The 25,648-nt window shown below is 37.8% G+C and overlaps 1 protein-coding gene across 1 annotated transcript in view; it reads left to right on the plus strand.

Annotated features, from left to right (window-relative positions):
• The window catches only part of ATP8A2 (ATPase phospholipid transporting 8A2), a 556,427-nt gene that overhangs the window by 358,311 nt on the left and 172,468 nt on the right, over positions 1-25,648 (plus strand). Inside the window, exons 28-29 of the mRNA XM_045588453.1 lie at positions 18,496-18,570; positions 25,115-25,237. Of these exons, the coding sequence (XP_045444409.1) occupies positions 18,496-18,570; positions 25,115-25,237 (198 nt within the window). The remainder of the gene's footprint in view (positions 1-18,495; positions 18,571-25,114; positions 25,238-25,648) is intronic.

A 25,648-nucleotide genomic window follows, 5' to 3' on the forward strand; every position in this document is an offset into this window, starting at 1 on the left:
CATTCAAGTCTTTTTCTGAGTTTTTTTCCTTCCATTTGAAATAGATTCCTGTTTCTTTATTGTCCTTGACTGTCTGTGTTGGTTTCTGTGGATTAGATAAACCAGCTACCTCTCCCAGTCTTGAAGGAGTGGCCTCATGCAGGAAATGAACCTTATCATTCACCCTACCCTAGCTTTTGGCTGCCTCTCAAGCCTTCATAATTAGCCAAGCACCCTACTTTATTTCCAGTGGCCCCCAGTAGCTGAAAGTATGCCAGGATTGGTCAGTGTCCCAAAGGGGAGAATCTCAGTACCTAGATTCAGGCTGATTGGAAGCCACACATTCAGGCAGCAGCTTTTAAAGTACACAAATACACCTCTTTCAAGGGAAGACCAGATGATAGGTGTTTCTGTCTGCTTCCTATTCACTGAGCCCTGGGGTGATTGCCATTTCCTAATTGTTTCTTTCTCTGCTGCCATCCCATTAAACTCATGAACACAAGCCCCACTGGCTACCAGAGCCAGTTGATTAAAGGGTGTCCCTTAGGCGGCAGCCACAAAAATTAAGGTACTATATGTAAAACCTAGGGCACCAAATGGGTGGATGAGTTCCATTCCAGGAGATCCCAGTGCTCTGCAACATGGCAGAGGGAGAATGCAAAGATGGTGCCTATCAGACTCCGTCCCTAGAGGATATTTCACTAGGCCCCTCAATGTGTGTTAAAGTAGATCCCTGCCCCTCTGGTTGATAATTTAATATAACCAAATGAGCCTCTTCCACAGAAAGTCTGGGCACTTTTCAGTGGCTCTGGGTCCTGGGATGAGTGAGTCCACCTGTGGGCCCTTTAAGAGCTGTTTCTCGGTGCACTATAGCCTTTTGAGTCCCCTGGATGCAAGCCCCATTGGCTTTCAAAGGTAGATGTTTTGGGAACTTACTTCTCTGGGGAGGTCTTACAATACCAGGTGTTAGATGTAGGTTAAGAATCCTTGCTCCTCAGGGAGAAGCTCCGGTTTGTGAGTTCCCTCCCATTTGTGGATGGCTCTGGGTGAGGGAGTTCATAGTGAGATTGTGTTTTAGCTTCCTCTCATGCCTGCTTCGATGTGGATTTTGTTCACTGGCCCAAGGTGTAGGAGTTGCTCAGCTAGTTTGGGTTTTTCCCAGTGAGAATTATTCCATATGTAACTATAGATTTGGTGTATATGTGAGATGAAATGAGTTCAGGATCCTCCTGCATTGCTATCTTGAACCAGAACTGACAAGTTGGTTTTAGATGTTAAAATTATAGTGATTACAGGGATATAGGCCAGGAAGGGTAAAGCACAAGGACTTTTTAGGGCAGTGAAATGATTCTGCATGATATTGGGATGATGGATACATGACATCTTACATTTGTCAAATTTCATAGAACTGTACAATATGAAGCGTAAGCCCTAGTCTAAACTATGGAGTTTGATTAATAATAATGTATCAGTATTGACTCATCAATTGTAACAGGTGTACCACACCAATATATTAATAGGAAAAACTCTTTGGGTCTGTATGGGTGGTAATGGAAACTCTGTGCTTTCTGCTCATTTTTCTGTAGACTTAAAACTATTCTAAAACAAAGTCTATTCATTATTTTTCAATATTGCAGTGATACACAAAGATGAAGCTGGGCAGTAGCCAGTGAGTAAAAGAAGGCTGGCATTATAAATGCAGTTTGAAAGTCTTCTATATAAAGAGACTTTCTGGGCTTCAGGAATAGATGAGCTCCTGGTAGAGGAATGATGAAAGGGAAGACGTGAAGTCCCAACAGTGAGTCTCCTGGTACTCCCATATAAGGGCCTGGCTCACAACAAGGAGATGGCAAGGGTGAAAAAGGAGTGACACTAAAAATTGGAATACAAGTGTCATATCACATCTCAGCAGCCAAAGAGAGATGAATTTGAAAGGTCATTACTTATGCTCCGAAGAGGTGAGGGATAATGAGGACTTATAATGGTCATTAAATCTGATGATTAGGTGGGGAGAAATCTGTCAAAATAGTTTTAATACAGTCCTGGTTGGAGATTGGTTGTGGAGGCTAAGACTCACTTGATCTGGAAACAGAAGCTAAAAGTATAAATTTCTTTTAATAAGTAAACAACTTTACTTTTGGGGAGTAGAGGGATAGTATTTCTTTCTTTTAATCTGTGCAAGGCAATCTGTTTATAGGAAGAGACTAAAGAGCTAAAATTCTGGTAGAGGTTTCACATTTGGGGCATGATAGTAAGAAATGGAAATGGAACGAAGACCTTGAGTAAGAATTAGCCAAGAAACCAGAAAGAATGAGAATATGGATGAGCAGAAAAATATATAAGGTGGTTTTACTGTGCCTGTCATCAGAGATTTGGGATTACAAAGAAAATAGATGGGGAGGTTAAACTATATCTTCTTTCTCTAATAGATTAAGAGTTCAACTTATCTGCTAATTACTTGGTATTTGAGATGTTGAACCAACTGTATCATGTGTCAAATGAAGTTCTGAGGCATTTTCATTTAAAGTCCTCCACTGTAAAGTGCTCTAAATCTACTACATGATGGCATAATTTTTAATTCAAAAGATCCAATAGAAATTATCAAGCCCAACTTAGTTGTTTTTCAAATGATAATGACATAAAGAAAGGTTATGTAGATTGCTTAAAGTCACGTGGCTGTTTAGGGGTTGAATCAGGACTGTAATGGAAGTCTTATCTCAGGCAATCTTGCATTTCTTCTACACTACTGCAGGTATGGAGAATTTGAGATGTTGCAATGATGATAGGGTGATGTAGAAAAATAAATAGCTGGTGTTGGAATGAGAGGTGAGAGCTAAAAGCAAAGTTTTTTTATTGAAATATAATTCCAATGACATAAAATTTTTCTTTTAAAGGTATACAATTGAAGAATATTACTACATTCACAGACTTATGCAACTATCACCACTATATATAATTTCAAAACACTTTCATTACTGTAAAAGGAAAACTCATAGCTGTTAGCAGTCACTCCAAATCATATTACCACCATCAACAACAAAGCATCTGGCAATTTCAAATCCATTTTCTGCCTCCATGGATTTATCTATTCTGGACATTTCATATAAATGAAATCATACAGTATGTGGCATTTTGTGTCTAGATATATATATATGGTTGGCCAAGGCTTGCGCTGCTGGCAATGGCAGCAGCAGAGGTGTGATGAGAGTGTCACCTTTCCCTGCTCACCAGGTTGCCTCCTGATCCTGAGGGCTCCCAAACTGTGAAAGGGGGCAGGCCAGGCAGAGGGACCCCCTTTCCCCTCCAGTGCATGAATTTTCATGCACCGGGCCTCTGGGGGGTAATATTCTTCCACAGTTACATGAACTAATGGGCCAGGGAGGACTCAGCTCCATATACCTCATTAAAAGATATATTTCTACTAAAATTTTATTTATTATTTTATCCATTGTATACCACTAGTTCTTATAATGAAAACTCACTCTAAAATAATTTTTAGCACCTAGAATTAGTTTTAATTCTAAACGACAGAAAATTTATTTTAATTTCTATTCATTATTTTTGTTAAGTATAATAGGGTGATCAATAGAAGGGTCATATTTTAAACCAAAATATATTAAGTTTGGGTTGAATTATATTTGGGTCAAGTGGAATATAAAACAAGTTCAAGATAAAAATAATGATATACATTTTCTGACCAGAAGAAATATTTCTTCATATATTTCTTTTTTCATGTTTGTTTCTATTTATTTGTTACTCTTAGAAAAATCTCATTTTTTACTGAACTCAGAGATAGAAGCCTCAGAGAAGACAACCTGCATTTCTTGGCAATGTGTTCCTGGAGTGGGTTGTTGTTTTTTGTTTGTTTGTTTGTTTGTTTGATTTTTGCCTTCTTCCTTCTCTTAGCCAAAAGTTTAGCATATTTTGTTGCCTCTTTCTTACTTTTCTTAATATGTTGTTCTTCAGAACAATTCACTGATGTGTTATAGGACACATGGAATAACAAGGTGCTGAATCTTGGATGCTTTGGTCCTAGATTTCTTACCTTCTTTGTTAGGGGCTTTCTCACAACATATTGGTGGACATCATCTTCTTTTTTTGTGCATCAGAAGATACTATCAACAGAGTGAAGAGACAACCCACAGAATGGGAAAAATATTTGTAAATCTTATATCAGATAAGAGATCAATCTCCAGAATACATAAAGAACTACAACTCAATAACAAGAAAATCCAACTTAAAAATCAATAAAGGGCTTGAAAAGACACTTCTTCAAAAAGTGATAGACAGATAGCCAATAACCACATGAAAAGCAGATCACAATTTTAAATCATTAGGAAATTGCAAATTAGAAACACAGTGAGAAAGATATCAATTCACTCCTACTAAGATGGCTTCTTTTTTCTTTTTTATTAAAAATAAGTGTTGGTGAGAATGTAGAGAAACTGCAATGTTTGTGCTTTGCTGGTGAGAAAGTAAAATAGTGCAGCTGTTGTGGAACACAATATGGAGGTTTTTAATAAAGTTAAACTAGAATTACATATAATAAGGAACAGTCCCACCTCTGGATGTATACCCAAAAGTATTGAAAGCAAGAACTCAAACAGATATTTGGGCACCAATGTTCACAGTAGTCAAAAGGTAGAAACAACCTAAGTGTTCATCAATGGATGAGTGGATAAGTAAAATGTGATATATACTTTCGATGAAATAATATTCAACCTTAAAAAGGAATGAAATTCTTATAATTTCTACAACATGGATGAACCTTGAAAACATGCTAAGAAATATAAGATAAACACAAAGGGACAATTATTGCATTATTCCAGTTGTATAAAGTAACTAGAATGTATAAATTTAGGAACAGATTCAGTTTGGGATGATGAAAGAGTTTGGAGATGGATGGTGGTGGTGGTTACAGTGTGAGTGATCTTAATGCTATGAAATTATACAATTTAATGGTTAAAATGGTAAATTTTGCTACATGAAATAAAAGTATATTGAGACTTTTTTTTTTTTTTTTAGATATTTAGGTATGTAGTTTTTCAAAATCTCTGAGGCGTTTATGCATAACTGTTCACATATTTGAAGAACACCTGTCCAGTATCCTTCACAGTATGAACCCAGTCCTCTCCTGTCACTTCATTTTTCTTATTCTAGCCACCTGGAAATTCACATCTGCTACAATTATGTGCAAGGTGTTTCAAGTACATTTAATGCCACTTCCCCCACACACCACCACCACCAAATTGATGAATGGAATATGATACTTCAAGATCCAGCCCAATGCCTACACCTTTGGAAAAGCCACGGTGACTCCTATAGACAGATCCCATGTCTCTCTCTCTTATGTTCCCAAAGAACTTTTCCAGACCTCTGATCTATCTCAAGCCTGTCCCCAAACAGACTGAATTGTTTAAGGGCAAAGATGGTATCTGCTTCACTTTCATGACTCCTACACATAGCACAGAGCATAGTTTGAAGCAGAATCCTAGTAACTAGTTCAATAACTGAATCATAAAATAATAATTATTCATTTTTATAATTATCCTCTGAGACAATGGATAGACCTTTCCAGAACAAGAAAATAAAAACAAATGTCACACTTTGAGCAGGCTACAGGCACCATGTGGCTTATGTGGGTAGAGAGACAGCATGAAAATTCTGCTGCCTTCTTATGACCCTGGTCTGTGGAGCCAGGCTTTAAATCTTACTGTCAATATGTTAAGAACATTACTTTATTGCTTATAAAACACATGTTCTCAAATATTTGCCATAGGTCCTGTCCATAAATGAAGTGATCTTATACATATTTCTGCTACCCTTTCTATAATAAACCCCCTGCCACTGTTCCAACACCAGGAGGTTGGGAACAACTGTGTCATTAATGAACGATAGCAGAGCCTAACCAATGACCTCCAGATGAAAGGCTCATTATTTCATTACTGGCCTCCAGAGCTATTTGGTCCCCCAACACTACAGCACAGGATTTTGGCTGAAGAGTCTAAGCCTTGAACTATAAAAAAAAAAAAAAAAAAAAAAAAAAAAAAAAGTAAGTAGTCCTTGACACAATTTGGAGTGATTACATTCTATTGTGCCAAGAATTCCTTATTAAAAATCAATTTAATTGTGCATACACCATCTGGTCAGTATTATGGCCTTTTATGTGAGGGAACACGATTTTGTATTTACCTGATGTTCCACAGTGTGAGCATGTAATTTTGCAGAAACAGGCATTTTGTGGCATTGAAAAATTAGTAATTAAGCAAACTTTAAAAGCATTTACCAGACTTCCTTTTACTAACTTTTGTGATTTAGAACTGTAAGATTCAACTTCTTGCATCATTTGGGATTTTAATGAAAAAGGAAATGCTAAAGCAAGAAATTTATATGTGCATATCATATGCTACATTTATTTGCCTGTTAAATTTCTGTTCTATACTTTTGAGGTTCTAATACCATTCAACATAATTTAGATTGTCACAGTATTTATTTGTTTCCTTTTTTTTATTCAAAGAATGGAAGGAGAGAGGTTTACTTTTGATTGTCTACTGGGTTGGTTTCAACCATATTAGCAAAAATGCTGCAATGTTTTAGCTCAAAATCTTACAGGCAAATGTTTCAAACTGGAGTGATTGCATTTTGTTATGCAAAATGGGGAAGATTTTTGCAGCTTGTGTTTCAAAACAGTTAATACCCTAATTTAAAAAGAACTTTTGCTCCTTTACATAGAGGCTTCAGAGTTAGATCACTTTCTTAACAAATTTTTAATCTACTCATGTGCTTATAGTTTTGAAATGTTTTGTTGATGTTACCATCTTAAAATAGCAACAGCATTATAAGTTAGTAACCATAAATACTGATTTAATTCTGAATTGCTTTAACATCAATGTTTTAAAACATCACTTATTTGCCATATAGGATCCACATGAACATTTTTGCTGTGGTTTTATGAAAAATGGATCTTGTACACATTGTTCAGGATCCTGAAACTTGCATATTTTGTTTGTTTGCCTTAAGAAGTGCCTAGAAGTTTTATAAATATGTGGTGTTTGCTGCTAGCATTGTGCCTGTCCACCTGACTCAGAAAGAAGAGACTCTCCATTGATGGGTTTTTGTGTTTTTTTTTTTTTCTTTTCTTTTTCTTAAACCATCTTTACTTTTTACTAGAAGCCCAGTGCACAAAATTCATGGATGGGGTAGGGGTGTCGAACTCAATCAGAGAAGGGGCCAAAATCTAAAATCCAGCCTAAATCGCGGGCCGAATGGTTTACTGAACAGTCATAAACTGTCATTGTGATGGAAACACAGCGGAGTGCAGTGATGACAGCGCGGTGCGGGCCACATTGCAAGGCCTGGTGGGACGGATTTGGCCCGCGGGCCTTGTGTTTGACACATGTGGGGTAGGGGGTGGGGAGTGGGGGTGGAGGAGGATTCCTCATCCCAGTCTGCATCCTCTCACAATCTGGAACCCCTCGTGGGATTGTCCTACTGCCAGTTTAGACTTGACCCGTAGAGATCCCTGCAGGATTGGGCCTAAATTGGCAGTCGGATATCCTTCTCGCAACCTGGGACCACTGGCTCCTAATCACTCACCTGCCTGCCTGCCTAATCACCCCTTACCACTCGCCTGCCTGCCTGATCACCCCTAACTACTCTGCCTGCCTGCCTGATCACCCCTAACTGCCTCTGCCTTGGCCCCGCCACCACGGCTTAGTCCAGAATGACATCCAGGTCATTAAGCTGTCCAGTCTAACTAGCATGTTACAGTATTATTATTATAGATTGACTTTATTGGAGGTGATCTTGGTTAATAAAATTTCATAGGTCAGGTGTACAATTCTATAATACATTCTGTGTTTACAACCCCAAGTCAAGTCTCCTTCTATCACCATTTATCCCCTCTATAACCTCTCTTACTTCCCATCACACCTCTTCCCTCTGGTAATCACTGTGCTATTGTCTGTGTCTATGAGGCTTTTATTTGTTTGTTTGACCCCTTCACCTTTTTCACCCAACCAGGAACCCTTCACCTCTGTTCTCTGAGTCTGTTTCCATTTGTTTGTTGGTTTGTTTGTTTGTTTGTTTTGTTATTTTGTTCATCAGATTCTACATATGAATGAAATTATATGGTATTTATCATTCTCTGGCTTATTTCACTTAGCATATGATCTTCTGGTCATCCAGGCTGTTGCAAAGAGTAATATTTCCTTCTTTTCTACAGCTGAGTAGTATTCCATTGTGTAAATATACCACAGCTTTTTTATCTACTCATTTACTGATGGACACTTGGGCTGCTTCCAAATCCTGGCTATTATAAATAATGCTGCAGTTAACAAAGAAGTTCATATATTCATTGGAATTAATGAATAAGGTTTATTTAGAAATATTTCCAGAAGTGGAATCACTGGCTCATAAGGCAGTTCCATTTTAAAATTTCTGAGGAAACTCTATACTGCTTTCCACAGTGGCTGCACCAATTTACTTTCCCATCAACAGTCCAAGAGGGTTCCCCTTTCTCCACATCCTTGTCAACACTTGTTGTTTGTTGATTTATTGATGAGTAGAGGCCCAGTGCACAAATTTGTGCACAGGTGGGGTCTGGCCAGCTCACCCTGATGGGCCGGGCAGGCTGGAGGAGGGGCCACAGGCAGTTGGTTGGCTTCCCCCTCCCCCTAGTTGAACTCCTAGTCAAGGGGACAATTTGCATATTAGCCTTTTATTATATAGTATAGCCATTCTGACAGATGTGAAGTGATATTTCATTGTAGTTTTAATTTGCATTTCTCTGATGATTAGCAACATTAAGCACCTTTTCATATGTCTATTAGCCATCTATATGTTCTCTTTGGAGAAGTATCTATTCAGGTCTTTTGCCCATTTCTTAATTGCTTTGTATTTTTGATATTGAGTTTTATGTTCTTTATAAATTTTGGACAGTGGCCCTTATCAGATATATCAGTGGTGAACAAGTTTTTCCATTCAGTGGGTTGTCTTTTACTTTTATTGATGGTTTCCTTTGCTGTGCAAAAACTTTTTAGCTTGATGTAGTCCCATTCGTTTGTTTATTTTTCTTTGTTTCCCTTGCCTGAGGCAATGTGCCAGAAAAAATACTGCTGTGAGAAATGCCCAGGATTTTACTGCCTATAATTTTCTTGTAGAATTTTTATGGTTTCTAGCCTAATATTTAAGTCTTTAATCCATTTTGAGTTTATTCTTATGCATGGTGTAAGAAGGTGGTCAAGTTTCACTTTTGACATGTATCTATCCAATTTTTCCAGCACCATTTATTGAATAGACTATCTTTAACCCATTATATGTTTTTGCCTTCTTTGTCAGATATTAATTGATATAAAGGTATTCGTTTATTTCTTGACTCTCTATTCTGTTTTATTGATCTACTAGAGGCCCGGTGCATGGATTCATGCACTGGTGAGTCCCTTGGCCTGGCCTGTGGGGAACAGGCTGGAACCAACTCTCCAACATCCCCCAAGGGGTCCCGGATTACGAGAGGGTGCAGGCCAGGCCGAGGGACCCCACTGGGGAGGGACCATGAGAGGGCTCCAGGGTATGTCTAGCCCATCTCTCCACTCCTGATTGGCTGGACCCCAGCAGCAAGCTAATCTACCAGGTCGTCAGTGCACATCATAACAACTGGTTGAAGGGTTAAATGGTCGAGGGATAATTATCATATTAGGCTTTTATAAATATAGATATATCTGTTTTTATGTCATTTCTAAGCTATTTTGATTACTATGACCTTGTAGTGCAGTTTAATATCAGGTGGTAGGATTCCTCCAAAGTTGGTGGTTTGTTTGTTTTTTTGTTTTGTTTGTTTGTTTGTTTTCTCAAGATTGCTCTGTCTATTTGGCATCTTTAGTAGTTAGATATAAATTTTTAAAACATTTGTTTTAGTTCTGTGAAATGTGCCATTAGTACTTGATATGAATTGCATTGAATCTATAGTTTGCTTTGGGTAGTATGGACATTTTAATGATGTTAATTCTTTCTGTCCATGAACAGGGTATATGCTTTCACTTATTTGTATCTTCTTCAATTTCTTTCTGTAGTGTCCTATAATTTTTTGAGTAAAGGTCTTTTACATCCTTGGTTACATTTATTCCTAGTTTTTGTTGTTGTTGTTGTTGTTGTTTTAACAATTGTGAAATAGTATTATTTTCTTCATTTCTCTTTTTGATAGTGCATTATTGGAGTATAAAAATGCAACTGATTTCTGGATATTTATTTTGTATTCTGCTACTTTTTGAATTTACTTATCAGTTCCAGTTGTTTTTTGATAAAATCTTTAGTATCATGTCATCTGCTAATAGTGACATTTTTACTACTTCCTTTCCAATTTGGATTCCTTTTATTTCTTATTCTTGTCTGATTGCTGTGGCTAGGATTTCCATTACTATGTTGAATAAGGGCAGTGCAAGTGGCTATCCCTATCTTGTTCCTGATCTTAAGGGAAATATTTGTAGTTTTTGCCCATTGAGTATAATTATGGCTGTGCGTTTGTAGTATATGGCCTTTATTACATCTCCACAGACTTTAGAAATGAAGCCCTGCTCACTCAATCCCATAATTTATTGGACTAAAGATACTTAAGGGGGAAGTTTTTAGGGTATTTTGCTATTATTGTGGTGATGATGATGATGATGATGATGAAGAAGAAGAAGAAGAAGAAGAAGAAGAATTCTTATAACTTCTACTCCATATGGCTTCTCTGATTTTCCCTGTTTATTTTGCCTTTTTTAAATCAACCTATTACTATTTTTGGCATACATTTTCATGTACATATATAGAGAATTAACATTATAATAAATAAGTGCTTAATATTTCATAGACTTGATACATTTACTCCTTAATAAATAACTTTAGGGTTTTTCTTCCCTATGCTTTTTGTTTTGTTTGTTTTGTTTTATGCTATTAACAACACTGCAAAATAAGATACGTTTTTATACAAAGGTGCTTTTTAGTGATGAGAAATGAATTTTTAAAAATAGAATTTCTAAATGAGGTACATGCTTATTTGTTAACCTAACATATTGCCAGATCAAATTCCAAAAATATTATAGTGTTTTGCTTTTTAAACAGATATGGTTAATCCTGGTTAATCAGCTCAGACCTGATATGCAAATCAGTAGATCATGAAGTTATTGCCACTTTTGCAAGAACCCATATGGCTCATTTATTTAATTGCTCTCTGTAGGGTACTTTTCCACTTCAAATCTCTACCATGGATCTTGGAAAACCAGATCCTCCTATTCCAAAATCAAGACACCATCTAAGTATTTCAGCTGTTCCTTGAGAACCTGAGTGGTGGCAGAAGCAGCCCACTGAGGTTGTCCAATGGCGCTGGGACCTTTACACAGGAGTCTGTGCAATTAGCCAAGATGGTTACTGCATTTTTGGCAGCAAGGCTGCAGTTAAAGCAAAGAAAGATTTTTTCCAAGAAGGAAAAGCTATTTAATAAGTTTGGGTCAGTTTGCTCATAACAGCACTACATTTGAGGACCAGAAACCCCAGGAGCTTGGCAAGCCGTCAGTGCTTGGCAGGTCTTCCCACCAGCTCACCAAGTCTGAGGCCGTCCAGGCAGGACCTCGCTCTCTCAGCTTTGACTGTATTCATTTAATAGCATTCCTAGCTAACAAGAAAGTAAAAGCAGAGGAATCTTTTCCCCCATTAATCCAGAAAAATAAAAATTTAGTGGCTATAAACAAGCTGTGGACCCAGTAACTGCACATCAGAAGGGGAACAGGCCGTCTGCTTGCATTAAGGCTTGTGTTTGGTGCAGCTTGGAAATTCTGCTCCACCCAAATGACTTTAATGTTTAGGAATTGGGCTTTCTTTTTGTATATGAATTAACATTTGTATATAACTAACCAGTGTGAAAGTCTGATTTTATAGTGTGTCAGGGAGCCATTGTGTACCTGTCTCATGAATATATAAAATAAAAACTAAGTACATTCATGTAAATATTTAAAAATACAGTGTGTTCTCATACTTTTTCCATTTCACCTATGGAAATCTTGCCAAAACAAAATCAAGTTTGAGTGTTTAGATTACAATGTAAGAAAAAACCAGCTCATGGATTTTGAAATGAAGGAATGGGTTTTTTGTTAGTTTGTTTTATTTTGGTTTTAATTTTTTTGTCTTTATCACACAAATATTTACAATGAAATAAACTGATTTGATGATCTAATGATGGATTATTTGAATGAAGATTGAAATTGAACTGGAAATATTGAGGATGAGCTTGTTTGTACTTTCTAAAATGCTGCAGCACCTGCAACTGATAAAAATTAGTATAAATACAGTGTATATCAAAAATGTTTGAAGAAACGTGGCCAAATCAGTGCCATCTTGGACAGAATCAAAACATTGGCCGCTTATAGGAAATATTTCAACATTCAGCTAATCAAGAATGTTAATCTGAAGTGAAGATTGAAAAATTTTACATGGTTCAGAATGGCTTGAAGCAAAGGTAAATGCTGAGAGAGATGCTTGATTTTTTAGTGTTTTCCCCTTATCGTATATTTTCAACAACTTGAGTGTTTTAGTTATGCAAAACATGCTCTGTATTTAAAGTTATTTCTCATTACTAACTTATAAATATACTAGTGACCTGGTGCATGGAATTTATGCACATTAAAGGAGATTAATTAGAGGAAATAATTTAATATTGCTAATTACCCTTTCTCTAATAGAAGTGTCAGCAATGAAAGAAAATTAGTAAAATGTATATGAAAACCTTCCTCTGTCAGTGTCTGGGGCTCACCAAGGGACCCAAAGTCAAGTCCTCATCCACCCACATGCACCTCAAAATCACGTGAGACCCAGAACCAGTCGCACCCCCCCCCCCAAAGGGCTAGATCCAGACCAGGCCAGTCCCACCCTTATGAAGCCCGGCGCCAGGACAGGGGGGTGTGATCTGAGGTTCCCCAACCCAGACTGGGGTGGGTGGGCGTACCTTGAGGTTCTCCATCAAGCCCCACCAGGTGAGAGGATACAGCCTCAGGTCCCCTGGCCCAGCACCGGGAGAGGGGTGCAGCCTCAAGTCCCCCATCAAGCCCTACTGGGCAGGGGCACAGCCTGAGTTCCCCCGACCCAGCACTGGGGGTGCACCTTGAGGTCCTCCATCAAGCCCAGTCAGGCAGGGGGGCACAGCCTCCAGTGCCCTGGCCAGGTGCTGGGGTGGAAGGCGCAGCTTGAAGTTCCCTGTCAAGCCCCACCTGGTGGAGCGTGTGGTCCCCTGGCGCTGGGGCAGGGGGAGCAGCCTGAGGTTCCCTAACCCAGAACCAGGACGGGAAGTGCACTTTGAGGTCCCCTGTCAAACCCTTCCAGGTGGGGGTGCAGCCTGAGGTCCCTGCTCAAGCCTGACAGGGGCGGGGGAGGGTGTAGCCTCAGGTCCTTGCTGATTGCTCCTTAAGGCTCCTTATGGGAACTTGGCCACAGCTGTGGTTGCAGCCATCTTTGTGACAGAGTGATGGTCAATTAGCATATTCCCTCTTTATTAGATTGGATATTTCTGTTACAGGAATATAAATATGTGAAGTTTTGGATACACATTCAGTGCTCGTATGGCCTCTAAAGAGTAGGGCCTTTGGTCCTATGTGAGACTAGGCTAGAGGGGAGATAATAAAAAAAGAAACAAAACTTTCTAAACCCACACATAATCGTGGCTTCATGCAACCTGACTCATGTCATTATTTTACTTATTAAAAACATCTGTTACAACAAGATTTCTAATAAATTTATTTTTTCATCCAGGGTTTCTTCAGAGTTGACATTTGTTGTAAGGGCTGTCCTGGGCATTGTAGGTTAGTTAGCAGAATATTTGACCTCTACCCATTAAATGCCGATACACCCTCAGAAATGTGTCCAGGCATTGCAAAGTGTCTTCTTTTTTTATTTATTTATTTTTATATATTTTATTGATTTTTCACAGAGAGGAAGAGAGAGGGATAGAGAGTTAGAAACATTGATGAGAGAGAATCATCAATCAGCTGCCTCTTGCACACCCCTTACTGTGGATGTGCCCGCAACCAAGGTACATGCCCTTGACCAGAATCGAACCTGGGACCTTTCAGTCCACAGGCCGATGCTCTATCACTGAACCAAACCAGTTTCAGCAAAACAAACTTTTAAATCTTGGTTCATCTAAAAAATATTTATCGGTGTATGTGTACGTGTGTGTGCCCACACATGTATGAAGTTCTCAAGAAAAGTTAAATTTTCTATATTTATAATTTTTTTCTGTGATCACACTGCATATGTTTTCCTAAAAGTTTGTCAGCAGTTTTCTTTCTCATTTGTAAGGACTCTTTATATAAGAAATTTAGGCCTTTATCTTAATAGATGTTATAGATGTTTTCACTATTAATTTGTTCTCAACTTTATTTTTATTCTCTCAGCAATGAACTGTTTCAAATGATTCCTCTTTTGTGAGTTCCAAATCTATAGTCAGCTTCATATATAAAAAACTTTTTTAATGTTTCCTCCTAATGCTTTGAGTTTTGTTTTTATATTTAAATATTCAAGCCATCTGTGATAAATTTGAATATATGAAGTGAGACCAATATACTACCTAAATTTCTATAAATACCATGATAATCTATTATATAAAAAAGGGCATTTCAAACAAGTAAGATAAAGATGGCTTAGTAACCAAATGCTATTGATATAATTGTCTCATATTTGGGTACAAAATATAATATAAAGCTGGGTCCATACTTGGTACTTGCAAGGAACTAATAGAAGCCCATTGTAGTTTAATGAAGGAGAAGCAGTATTTTAAGAATAATAGGTGACAACCTCATCTATTGGACTTTGTTAATTCAGGGTTATGGATTTGATCTTATTCAAATAGTGTTTCTTTTTCATGTTTGTTGGGCATGTTTCTTTTATACATGGCATATATTTTGAGTTTCACTTTTTAACCATTGAACATTTAAAATTTTGTATTATTAATATAATGGACATATTTGTATCATCACATTTTATGTAATATTTTCAGTTTTTACTATTTCCTTGGTCTCTATATTTTGCTAAAATTCTTGCAATGTTTTATTTTCCTAAGGAGTTGTAAACATTCACTATTGGCTTCTGGTATTATGTACTGCTAGAGAGAAAAATGAAGCCAACTTGCTTTTGCAGGTTAATTGCTTTCTTGCCTGACTATATTAAAGATTTGCCCTGTCTGGTAGACTTAATTGGTTGGAGCATTGTACCATAAATGAAAAGGTTGCAGGTACCATCCCCAAGCAGGACATGTACAACCAATGTTTCTCTCTTACATTGATCTCTCTCTCTCTCTCTCTCTCTCTCTCTCTCTCTCTCTCTCTCTCTCTCTCTCTCCTCTCTCCTCTCTCTCTCTCTCTCCTCTCTCTCTCCTTCTCTCTCAAAATTAATGAAAACATATTATTCGGTGAGGATTATAAGAAAGATTTGATCTTATAGAATTTTAAAACTCATGAATTTATTTATCAGGGTTTGTGTGGGTATTTATCTTTCTATATCTGTTGTTTTGTTTCCTAGGGACAAGGACAAAGAGTACCCTCTCCATTGGCTGATTAAGGATTTAGAATATTTCAGAACACTTTATTCTGCTATATCTTTGAACATTTTTTCTAATCTACTTATTCTGTTGTTGTTGTTGTTGCTGCTGCTGGTGTGTGTGTGTGTGTGTATGTGTGTGTGTGTGTGTGTGTGCGCGCGCGTGTGTGTTTATTTTAAGGTACAACCTTTTTGGAATTAAAAAAATCATCTTTGAAAGGTTATCAGTTTCTCTTAAAATCAATGTTAACCTTTGCCCTTTGGCCAACATTTGTTTTCACAAGCCTACTCCATTCTGACTGTAAATCCCTGATTGTGAATCCCTCTGAGTTTCAAGTCTTGGATTTATTTTCCTTCATGTAGCTTGCATCTTTTCTTATTTGTTTCCTTCTTTGATATCTTATGGTACATATCCAATTTTAGATATTGTTTTAATGAAAACACATACTTCTTTTAAAGCTCTCAAGGGATCACCAAGAGCATTCAAAATTTTATTCTGCCTAGTGATCTGGTTATTCTGTAGAAATGCTTTCCTATTATTTCTGTCACAGTGTCTTTTTTCTTTATTATTTTTGTTGATCTAGGAAAGATGGCTTCAAATTTGTCTCAGAACATTTTTTTTCATCAAATGTTTTTTGTTTCTTCCATGTTGGTCACCCATCACTTTTCAGTAGTAAGCACCTCTCTCACCATTTCTTCTCCTTGAGTCAGAAGCCTATGTGCCTGACAGTGAAGTTCTGCATGTTATGGGTTTTGTTACATGATTTTACATTTATTTCTTTCAGTTGTCTGCCAAGTGTCTGCTAAGTTGATTGCCATCTCTACTCTCCATCTACCCTGCCATTCTCCTCACTTGCTTCTTGGGGTGGAGGGAAAGAGAAAAGGCCTCCAGTGTCCTTTAGCTTCGGTTTGCCTGCTGTATTCAGTCAGTCCAGTAACTACAGCCATGACTTGTCCTTACCTCTAGATTCTATCTCTAAGTAAGAATTGGTTCAGCTATCTCTTGGGTTATTTCATGCATTTCTTAGAAATCTTTTGGCTTTGTAGGTTTTGTCTGCTATTGGCATGCCCCCTTGATCTTGTCATGTTATTTTCTATTCTATGTAATTTATAGCTTTAATTAGGGCTCTCTCATAGTGTCATTAAAAGTATTTCTTTTCCATTTTCAAGTTTTGCTAATTTCAATTGACATTGGGAAGGGGAGCAGTATAAATATCACTGCTCCACCTTCAACAAAAGACAATAAATTAACTGAATTAAGCAGTAAAATAGTGTTTACTAAATATTTATCAATGTTTGCTCAATTGTTTGAATAAGAGACTATAGATGTACGATGCAATCTTGGCAAGTTAGTTAAAAACCCCTGAAACAGTTTACATGTTTGTTTGAATCAGGTTGTGGATCCAGGCTCTCATTGCACTGAAGGATTATTTGCCAAGGCCTGGAGTGGTAGGGTAGCAGTGTGACTGAAACATCATTTTAGGAAGAGCAAATGTTAGAATAGGTATTGTAAAAATATTTTGAGTACAGAGCACAACAGAAACTTCTGAATTCTTAGTTCTCCACTAGTATGTCTTCACTGAGAATAGCCAGGCCTCCTGGGACCTCTTGGGAGATAGTTTGTGGAAGGATTTTTTTAAGGGCAGCAGCTGACTTAGGAGGGATCCTCAGTAGTTGGGTTTGTGTTCTTGTGGTTGTTTTTGCTTTGTTTTTAACTAGGAAAAGAGATGATGAGAGCTGTGCCTAAGAAAACTTCATCTGGCAATTGAATGGAAATATTTATTTGTTCCCACTGGAACTCAGTGAGTCCCTATTTGCACCAAATATCATATACTGTGTACAGTTGCACAGGAGAGGGAATAATTCCTATCTCAAGAAACTTAGTCTGGTGGAGTCAAGAAACTGATTTTGAAAATTCTGATTTAGTACAATTTCAGCAGCAGAGTTTATCTCAACCCAGATTATTGTGGGGCAGCTATTCTGTGTTGCCAGTGTTCCACCATGGTAAGATTCAGTCGGTCACAGTTTTATACCAGTGAAATCTGTGATTCTGGGATTAGCATGAAATACTTTTAACGTCTACACAAATCCTTGGAATCCTGTGGTAGCATATTGATTTAGCTGAATTTTAGATAGCAGCAGTTTGTATTTCCTATTTCTGTATTCACTCCCTTTTAAGTCGGGTTCCTGTTCTTCAACCTGATGACTTGCCCTGCTCTACTCCACTCTTACCATTTCCATGTCTTCTCCAAATTGCACCCGAGCAATCATTCTCTAAAATAGTTTTATTTACCTGTCATGCAAGTCCCTGGCACTTCGCTCTGTAGTAGTTTTTATGTCAGTCTTGCCTAATCAATTAGAATTATAGACTACTTGAAGACTTGAATAATCATCCACATTTTATTTATTTATACAACCCATGTTGCTCCAAAACATGATTTAAGCATGTTTCTTCCACATATTATGCTTTCGCCTTTGCTACAGCGGTGGACATTTGATTATGGAGGGTCAGCATTTTATGAGCTAAGAGCACATGTGACCAGCAGAGAAATTCTTGTTGTTTTTCATTTAATTTTTTATCTATTTGAAAGTCCCACAAAGATAAATTGTATTTATCAAATCAGCTTTATCGGGAAAAGGAACTTCAGAGACTCTTCCAGCCAGTGAAAAAGTGTTGACACAAAACATACTAGTTATAAATTAAACATCAATTGCTTTTCTATTAATATGTGCATATTATCACTTAAAATCATTGTATGCCTTAATATAAATTTTCCTTAGATTTGTTATATTGGAAATTCATATTTTATGAAAGAACAATTGCTACGGTCCTGTGGCTTTTATCCCTTAGCAGCTGTGTCCAGCTGGTGGTCCACATTCCCGCTACTTCTTCAGTGAATGGAAACATTTAGGTCAATATTGATATAAAACTTCATGAACTTTCTTCTCTTTCAGCTCTGGTTCGCCTTTGTAAATGGATTTTCTGGGCAGATTTTATTTGAACGTTGGTGCATCGGCTTGTACAATGTGGTAAGCATTCTCCATCTGTCTGATAGCACACACAACTTCAGTGACATTCCTTTACTGTTTATGTCTGGGAAGTGTATCTAAGTCCATCATCTGTATACATAGCAGTCAGCACAAATACATCTTTAGGGCCTTTTGTTGCTGCGACACATCCTGCAGAAGCCCAAACTCTCCACACATGGTTTCAATCATAGCAGATCATTCTTGAATAACCCCATGAAATTATTAACCCATATATCTTGATAATGGACCCTTGTTACCTCCTTACTGAATGCCTGTGCAACATTTTCTAGTTTTTAGCTTGAGAAAATTTCTGAATTATATTTAAACTCATTCCACTTTGTGATTTTATTTCTGAATTTCTAAACATAGATATATGAGCATACAGGATGTGATCTAGTGTCCTTTTTATGTTTCTTAAAAGCAACAGTCCTGTGGAAGGACTTTCCTTTCACAGCTAGCGCTAAAATAATGAATTCTGACTTCCAGCTCCTGTGGTGAATGGTAACCAGTTTATTTGGTGTTTGTTAATGATCTTTAAGTTCTTTTTATATTACTTCATTGTAATGAGTGCAAAAGCTGTAATAAATATAAACTACAAGCTTAAATGACTACATAGCTACAGAGCTTTGTGTGTTACTGGCAGGGGTGAGCTGGGGGGTTGTACTAAGTGCTTTAGACACCCCAGTGTGGCAGGTTTTTTGAGTTGCACTTTCACACTTGTTTTAGACCCTAACTCTGACATTCTCTGCTTCATTATAAATAGGTATATATGGAAGTTACCAGACATAAGTAATATACAATAATGTATATTGTGGTGCTATAAATATTTACAGCTTGAATATACACTGTGGCTGGATATTCAAGGTATCCATACATTCAACCCTTGTTTGTTTGTTTGTTTGTTTGTTTGTTCCTCCCTTCCCTCCTTCCTCTTTCTCTCCCTCCCTCCCTCCCTCCCTTCCTCCCTCCCTCCCTTCCTCCCTTCCTTCCTTCCTTCCTTCTTTTCTTCCTTTTTCTTTTTTTTTGAGTAGCCACTATATTAGGTGCCTCGTATAAAATACTGCATATAACAGGTTGCCCCAGTCCTGTGCAGTTAAAGACTAAGAGACTTGTGTGCTTGCATATAAGCCTAACCAGTGGACAAAGACAACAGGGGGGTGAGGGCATGAGCGGGGAGGGGGAGATAAGGGGGGATGAGGACAAATATGTAATACCTCAATCAATAAAGAAATTAAAATTAAAAAAAGATAGAAAACAGATGCCTGGAGTATTCTGGGTGCCAACTCATCTGCTAAGATCCATATAAATAAATAAATAAATAAGGCTAAGAGAGTCAGATATGAAGACTAAATGACACTGAGACTGTTTGGATGTTGGGTATATACAGCATTGGTCAGTAACTGTGTTCCTCAACACAGAGTGCACTAACAAGTTTGTTGCTAATACTTACACCCAAATAGACAGCGGTGACAGGTGGTGAGAGCAGGACTGGACTGGTATTCATTTTTCACCTGTACTAGAAAAGCTACTCCAACCACCTACCACATGGATAGGACTCAAGCACCTCCCCTTGACAGATTGTTAACTTTGCAGGATTTAAAACTGTTTTTAAGCAGGTTAAAATTATGTGACCATTTAGGGGGAAATATGCTGACTGCTCCATAATGATTTAGTGCTAGAAAGGGCCAAACCCATGCCCACATATGTATTTAGAAACAAGAGGCTGAGACCTGGGAGACGGTCAGTTAGAGCTAAAGCCACAACGGGAATACATATCACCAGACTAAATGACAAATGAAGGTTAGCCCTATTTTCACACTCAGAGTATGAGAGCCAGATTGTTCTTTTAGTTCCATTCAGTCCTGGGCAATTCAAATTAATTAAAAAACTAAAATTGTGTGCCTACTCTTCATAAGATGCTGATAGGCTGGCTGTAGGATGATAATGGCCAAAATATGGTCCACAGACCACTTGCATGAGAATAACCAGGATTTGCTTAAAGATGCTGATTTTTTATCTCCAACCCAACCTAATGGAATTTCTCAGAGATACTGAATTTTAAACAAATTTTTCTAGTGAAGCTTATGCACATTAAAGACTCACAAAGATCTTTGATCAATAGGGCTGGGAATATTTTTTATCTACATTAGTTCCCCAGTCTATAGTGAAGAGAATATTGCAGCAGAGAAATAAATTTCCAGGTGAAACGGCCCTAAGGTTCTATGGAGCAGACAGTACAATTGTTGGAAAGATGGTAGAGAGTGGATATCAAGGATCTGTGAAGTGGGATCAGAGGGAAGGTCATTGATCTTCAGACTCAGTCATGGTGAGAGGACCAAAGCTTTTGAGAACATGGAGGTTTGCCTGCAGGCACATGTGCACACACCCTTGTAACACATTTATTTCTGAAGCTGTTGAATGTAAGTTAAGACATTATGTCCTTACTACTTGATACTTTATTGCACAGTTGCTAAGATAATTCTCTTAGATAACTGCAGTGTAATGACCAAAATCTGAAAATTCAACAAGGATATGGTACTCTTATCTAATCCACATTAGTCCATATTTCAATTTCACTATATTATTCCAATAATGTACTATTTTGAAATATTTTTCTACTCCAGAATCACTCTCCTCAAAAACCCAGTGCAAGACAGTTTGTGACATGTATGGCATTTTCTCTTCTGCACTGGGTTCTTCCTTTCATTTTCTTTAAACAATACTTATGCTTTTCTTTTTCTTCTTTGTTTGAGTCCCACAGGCAGCTAAAGTAGCACATCACTGCTTCTCAGTGTAACTCTCATAGCAGATGAAATAGCAGTAAACTGACAAACACTTACATCTCTCCAAATAATGAATGAATGCTGTCCCATTGGACTCTCATTATTATTCTAGTATTTCAAATTTCTACAGCATTTTATTTTATGGATAGAATAAGAGTACAGAGGCCAGCAGTGACAAACACACACACACACACACACACACACACACACACACACACACACACACACACACACACACACACAAACAAACAAACAAAAACTAGCATTATCAGATGGATTTCAGCCAAATTTATTGATTATTTTAGTGAAGCAATAACTTTGTTTTTAAACTGTTTCAGAAAATTTATACTATTTAATTTTATCAAGCCAGAATAACTTAAAGTAAACTATAGTTTTTATTAGCCAGTGTCACTTAAAATATAAATACAAAAATTCTAAGTAAGACATCAGCAAATAGAGTTCAGGAGTGTATTAAAAAAACAAAATATTTGACTAAGTAAAGTTGAAATAAATTTTACAGGAGGTTCAAAATAAATTTTAAAAATTCTAAATATCACTGTATCAACCACACACACACAAAAAAATACATGATGAAAAGTATTTGAGGCAATTCAGCTGCCATTCCCAAAATAAGAACTCTAAGCAAAATAAGAAAGAAGCCACATAACATAATGCAGATTCTTTATAAAACATGTTGCCATAAATGGTAATATTTTAAAACTATGTCATTTTAAATAAGAAATTAGGGATACCCTGCTATTGTGGCTCAGTGGTTGAGCATTGACCCATGAATCAAGAAATCACAGTTGAATTCACGGTCAGGGCGCATGCCCAGATTGTGGGTTCTATTCTTAATAGGGAGCATGCATGTCCAAAGAGGGCAATGAAAAGGGTAAACGTATCTTTGCTAAACATTAGACTGTCCTATAAAGCCACTGTAAGCAAATCTAGGTGATATTAACATAGAACTAGACAAATAAGCCAGAGAATCTAGAACAAGATTTCAGTTTTAAATCCTAGGTCTATCATATGTGAGAACATAATAAATGTCAAAGATGGTATTTCCATTTAGTAGAAAGTTTGGATTAATTAGTTGTATTCTCACAACTGGTTCTTTATTTGGGGAAAAAAAATTGTACCCCCATCTTAAATCACATAGTCAATAAATTCCAGATATAATAAGATTTAAATGTGAAAAATAAAACTATAAGACTCCTGAAGAAACTCCTAAAAACTTCATAACCACAATTGGACATTTCAAAGCTATCCTTAACCACATAAAAATTAAAAGCTTTTATATGGCAAAAGAAATTATAAAGAAAGCCAGTAGACAAAGATTGCATTTGGATGAAATTTTATTACATAAAGACAGAGTTGATATCTATTATATGCAAAGAACTCTTAGAAAAGGTGATAAAACATGAATGGAAAAAGTACAAAGGATTTGACTAGACATTTTCAAATCCAAATGCTCAACAATTATATGGAAACATGATCAAAATCACTGGTAGTTGGGGAAATGTAAATATTTTTAAAGAAAGAGTTAGTACCTTTAATTTTTTTCAGACTAGAGAATATTAAGTATAACATAACACCCATTGTTGATAAGAAAGCAGAGGAAAGATTACTGTTGTCCTTTGAGAAGGAAAAAGAAAATGATTAGAACTTTTTAGGAAAGCAACCAAACAGAATCTGGTAAAATTTAAAATACTCAAATCTTTTTACCAAGCAACCCTACTTCAGGAAATCCATCCCATAGAAATAAAATACAAAGTAAAAATGGTATAATATATTATAGATGTTTATTGCATAATGTTTGTGAGAACAAAGACCTAGAAACAAAAATGAATGCACAGTTGAAAAAGTATGGTACATCTATGCTATGAATTATTATGTGAGCAGGAAAATGCTGCATTAGTTTCAGACCCAGGAGACTCGGAGGGCTTCCCATGATGTATTGTTTAGTGAGAAAAATGTTATGAAGAAAAATGTGAATGTCTTATTTCTGTAAAACAAATAATGACCCCTCCACAGTATATATGTGTGTGAGGCATGCAGTAAGCAGGGTGAGACTCTCAGAGGGCCTCCTAGGTTGGTAGCCTTGCGGTGAAGGATGGGGAGGATTTGAAGAGGGTAGAAGGAGAAAGTCGGGTGGAAAGGGAGAAGAAAAAATAAGATGGCAGTATTGATGGTGTACACTGTATGCACCACAAACAGGGTACATATGTGCACATTTCTCAGGACAGTTTGTGCGCTAAGAGTATGCAGAGCTTCTGAGATGTTTGTTCCCAGCATCTTCTTCTAGGCATTAGACAGATAACTTCTGTTATTGTGAGGAAAATTAGGGCAACTACTCCTGGTCTTTTTCTCCTTGAAATCTCTAGCGCACTGAAATCCCTGGGCTGTTTTCCCTTCTGCTCCAGGTGAGGGGAGGAGCCTGCGAGTTGTGCTGGCCTCCTTCCTCCACCACGCTGCCGATGGCTCTCCCAGCAGACCTGGGAAAGCTCGTTTCTCAGGCTCCCCGTAACTGGTGTGCATTCGGAGTTCTCTCAGAGACACGCTCACAGTTCCCATGGGCTGGAGAGCTTGCCAGGTTTGCGGGTATGGATTTGCTCAGCGCCGATGCTGAGCAGTGAGGGACTCAGACAGCCTCGGTGACCCGTGGCCCGGACCACAGAGGAGGATGACCCACAGGCAGTTACCGCGCCACCCAGACTGAAATGGCATATTTATTCCAACCTCTTCTTCAGCATCTGGCTTTCTCTTTCGGAAACAAAAACACAAGCATGTCACTCCCCTCTAGAGTACTACAGGTAAAAGTATTAGGAAGCACTACCTCCCCAAATTCATTGTCGCAGGAGGTAGTTCTATCACCTTCCCAGCCTTGTCTTACACTGAGTCCTCAGCCAGCCACCATCTGGATGTCTTAGATGCCCCCCCCCCCCCCCAATGTGCCAGGTGCACTAATGCCTCAAGGCTTTGTGAGGGGTGTCCGTTTATGGAGTGCTTCCTCCTGCTCCCCTCTCATGCACATCCCTTATCATCCTGCCAAATTCTACAGGTACAATGCCTTACAGTTCAGATGCTCTTTGGTCTGAGAATCCTTTCCTGACTCCCTCTTCTCCTTCCCCACTCTTCCCATGAGTAATTTTGCAGAGCACTGTGTTTTATGTTTGTTTATTTGCTTGTTGCTGGCTATCCCGTCCCACCTCTGTAGTAGACTGAGTTCTTGGAGGTCAGAGACCTGTTTCTTCTCCATTTTTTTCTTGTTTTCTATCTCTGTATTCCTGGGGTTTATCACAGAATCTGGCCCATAATTCACTCCCAATAAATGTCTGCCAAATGAATAATGAAGTACATCATGCTTCCTGAATTTTGATCATAAAATCAGGATGGGGGGTTGTAAAATTGTGCCTCTGCTGGCACTAACAGAAGACACACTTCACAAAGCTAAGGAAGGTGTGATTCTAAATCACCACTCATCTTACAAAGGAAGGTAGCTGTTCATTTAACCAGCTTTCTTGGCTAATCAAATGTTTGCACTGTTTTTAGTTCTATATATTTATTTTATGCTGATTAAACAATAGTTGAAAATGGTCTTTCATTTATTTTCTTTGTTTGGATGGTGTCTCCGGAGTTGTGAATCATTGATGCTCAGGTTTGAACTTGCCTGAGAGTTAAGTCATCATTCCATGGAGCTGAAACACTTGAGCTGTGTGAATGGAAAGGTCTCTTTTAATGGCTCCTTGTTCTCCACACAGATTTTCACCGCATTACCACCTTTCACTCTGGGAATCTTTGAGAGATCTTGCACTCAGGAGAGCATGCTCAGGTTTCCACAGCTCTACAAAATTACCCAGAATGCTGAAGGCTTCAACACAAAGGTAAACAGAATGTTTTCACAGAATTATCGCCTGAAAAATGAGTCAGCACTGCTTTTTGTCTCCCTGCTCTAGTTGTAAGCCTGTGAAATCACTGCAGCTTCAGAGAGAATATTTTTTAATATTGATTGTTAGAGAGAAAAGAAGGGAGAGAGAGGTAGAAACATCGATGGGCGAGAATCAACATCTATCTGCTGCCTCCTGCACATCTCCTACTGGGGATTGAGCCTGCAACCCAGGCAGGCATGTGCCCTGATTGGGAACCAGTGACCTCTTGGTTCATAGGTTGATGCTCAACCACTGAGCCACACCTGCCCGGTGAGAGAATATTTTTAATTAATTAATTTTATTTTATTTTTTCCATCACCTTTTTTCCAACTCCCCCTGCCCCCACCACCACCACACTGTTGTCCA

The sequence above is a fragment of the Pipistrellus kuhlii genome, unplaced genomic scaffold (genome assembly GCF_014108245.1).
Source record: "Pipistrellus kuhlii isolate mPipKuh1 unplaced genomic scaffold, mPipKuh1.p scaffold_m20_p_3, whole genome shotgun sequence".
Taxonomy (NCBI): Eukaryota; Metazoa; Chordata; class Mammalia; order Chiroptera; family Vespertilionidae; genus Pipistrellus; species Pipistrellus kuhlii.